At 47.4% G+C, this 2793-nt stretch overlaps 1 protein-coding gene across 1 annotated transcript; it reads right to left on the reverse strand.

The window, feature by feature from the left end:
* Window positions 1-262: 262 nt before the first annotated feature.
* Window positions 263-2793, reverse strand: LOC112274879 (galactan beta-1,4-galactosyltransferase GALS1). Its single transcript, XM_024504711.3, has 2 exons — window positions 1217-2793; window positions 263-1076 (listed from the first exon to the last, which is right to left on the reverse strand). The coding sequence occupies exons 1-2, from the start codon at window positions 2488-2490 to the stop codon at window positions 722-724; spliced, it is 1629 nt and encodes a 542-aa protein (XP_024360479.1). The 5' UTR covers window positions 2491-2793; the 3' UTR covers window positions 263-721.

Below are 2793 nucleotides of genomic sequence, written 5' to 3' on the forward strand. Positions count from 1 at the left end.
ATTAAATAAGAACTCTCAACTTTACATGCTTGCAACAAAACCCTTGATTATACTAAAATACAAAACATCCTTGTAGGCAAGGCCAACCAACTTCTTGGCCTTGCCAACTTGCAAGGGATCACTAGAATTTGATATATTAGTGGAACTCTTTAAATGTCTCTTCAACAAATGAGTTGTGGATAAGTTTTGCTCACTTATATTTGCAAAGAAAAGGTGTGTTGCTCATGAACTCTCTAAGCCTTGCTTTGATACCATGTAGAAATTCACTTGCGTAATAAGAGAGAGTTGTTTTTATCCAAGTTGAGAAAACATTTATACATTCTGAACACAATACGTTTGAGAAAGTTCACATGCATTCTATTCTTGTAAATATGCTGAGTCCATCCTCGAACATATCTCACTTACTGTGTTGATCACTGTAGGTATTAAGTTCATCCTTGTATCAGCTAGGTATCCGCCAAGTATCAGCCCTAGTATGGGGGAAACCCTAGGCGCTTATTTCGCCAACACCTTGATCATCACGACTGCTTTGGTATTCCCATCTCATATGAACACCTCGTCCATACAGAAATAAACACTGTTAGTTCCTCAATCTGAACTTTGCCGGGCCACCGAGGAAGGGTCCCCTGAGCTTCTTCTGATCGGAGGTCAGGCAGTGACAAGCTCAGCCAATTTCCAGAAATAAAGACAGTAAGGATGTGTGGTAGAAATGGATTCTAGATTACAAGATGAATGGTAGCTTTCCCACCATGGCTTGTTCAAACTGTTTGATGTCCTTGGCAAGGCGAGCAATGGTGTAGTCGCCGGAGTATTGGCTCTTGCCGACAGCGATTGCCTTGTTCTCCGACGCTTCAACGAAGTCGCGGCACCCCTCGGCGCGGTTGATTATGAATCCATGGAAGTGATGGAACCAGATGTGGTCTCTGTATTGCAGGAGCCGATTCTGGCCACGCCTAGCCAAGACAGCGTTATGAATCTCCACCGCCCACATGTGTCTTGCCTGGACGGCATACTTGGGGTCCCTTGGGCCATGCTCCCAGTGCCAGTGGAGGAGAAATTTCTCGAAGCCCCACAATCTAAGGCCAGTTCAAAGAACCGCGAAAAACAATCAGGACTTCGTGCTCCATTTAAATCCAAGTTCCAAGGACTCTATGACCAGTCTAAGTGTGTGCGAAAACAGAAAAGGAGAAACAAAGTGATCAGAAACTAAACCGACTTGGAATTGATCGCATCGCGAGTGGCGTTATCGACATTTGCTTTGGGCAGGCTGCACATCGAAGTTGACATCCGCTTTCCAGTGTATCTGATCACGGAGACATCCTGCTGGGTTTTTTCCTCGAGTAACTTGGTGATGGAGTGAGGAGGTTCCACGAACAAATACTCGTCCATGTCGAAGAAGAAGGTCCAGTTGGCCAGGAACTGGGACTTCATCAGGCAGTCGTTGACGACCGTGTGTTGGTGGTGGTAGTAAGCGGGATACATTTCGATCTGCTGAATATTCTGCACAGTGACGCGGCCCAGCTTCACCCATGGCTCCAACACCTTCTGCACGTCATCGTGGAATCCACCTGCATCGTACAAGATAAAGTGGGAGCGATTGCCAAAGACGTAGGTGTGGTAAGCCACCCACTCGCGAACTCGTTGCGGACTAATGTCTCCGTAAATGGGAGAGCCGCAATAGACAATGTCGTATGCAAACGGAGGCTCAAACATGCTAGCGTTGTATTCGGAAGGAGCTTCGACGAGAGCCAGAAAGGTCTCGGGAGTTCGGTACTTGTCGACTTGGTGCCAGTACTTCATGTAGAGCTTGCCTCCAAGCCCATCTGTTCCCACGTCTTCATCGAAATGGCAGATGATGATGAGGGAATCGTAGAAACCTTTAAAGGATTGTGCTGGTCTAATCTTTTTTGCCTCTTTAGCCCTTACCGCTGTCCCATTACTGCCGATCCACTCGCACTGAAACCGAGGTTTAAACCAGTCTTCAAAACTTCGTTGAATGCTCCCGGCGGTGGAGAACGCTCTTGGGCTGCTCCGGTACGTCCCAAGTTGCAAAAAGAAATGCGCCGCCACTCCATGTGGTCGGTAGGCACGAATCTCTCCCCGTCTAAGGTCGAACTTGCTAGCATTAATGTTACTCTCCCGTAAAAATACAGTTGACATAACAGTTTTCGGATTCAGAGGGCGCTGCAGTGGATAAGTTTCATCTGATAACCTCTTCGGATTTTGACCATGCGCTCGACTGAGGAATTTTCTTGCTGTTTCTGAAGACTCGCGTGGACCTTGAGCCTGAGACCGTGAGGTGGAAAGCCAGATGCCTGTGCGGAGCCCCGAAAGTTCATGTAATAAAGTCACAAGCAATACCAGTGGGAGAATCACGAGGAATAAGGTAGCAGTCGCTCTCTTAAGCGAAAAGCCGGTCGTTTTCGAGTTAAGACTGAATCTACCCAAAAATTTCCGGAGCCGACATTGTGTAAAATCTGGCTTGACCATCGTGCAATCCCGGTCACTCTCGCCGTCGGCTGCACCGCGACCCTCGATCCACACAGATCTAACCGGACGTCCACTAAAATATGATCAAACATGTGAAGAGATCCTCACAGATTGCGCATCCACTGAATCGCAATAAGACAACAATTTCAGTCCTGGCTTGTGCATGTATATCAGCTAGGCATCCTGTGGCATGGGCCCAACTTTTGCATCAAGGCTTCGATTCTCTCTCATCACCAGAATTTATACGCACCTTCAGCTCGCTTCTGCAGCTAACCCAAAGAGAGCAACAGAGAGAGATAGAGA

The sequence above is a fragment of the Physcomitrium patens genome, chromosome 22 (genome assembly GCF_059467195.1).
Source record: "Physcomitrium patens ecotype Gransden chromosome 22, ASM5946719v1, whole genome shotgun sequence".
Classification (NCBI taxonomy): domain Eukaryota; kingdom Viridiplantae; phylum Streptophyta; class Bryopsida; order Funariales; family Funariaceae; genus Physcomitrium; species Physcomitrium patens.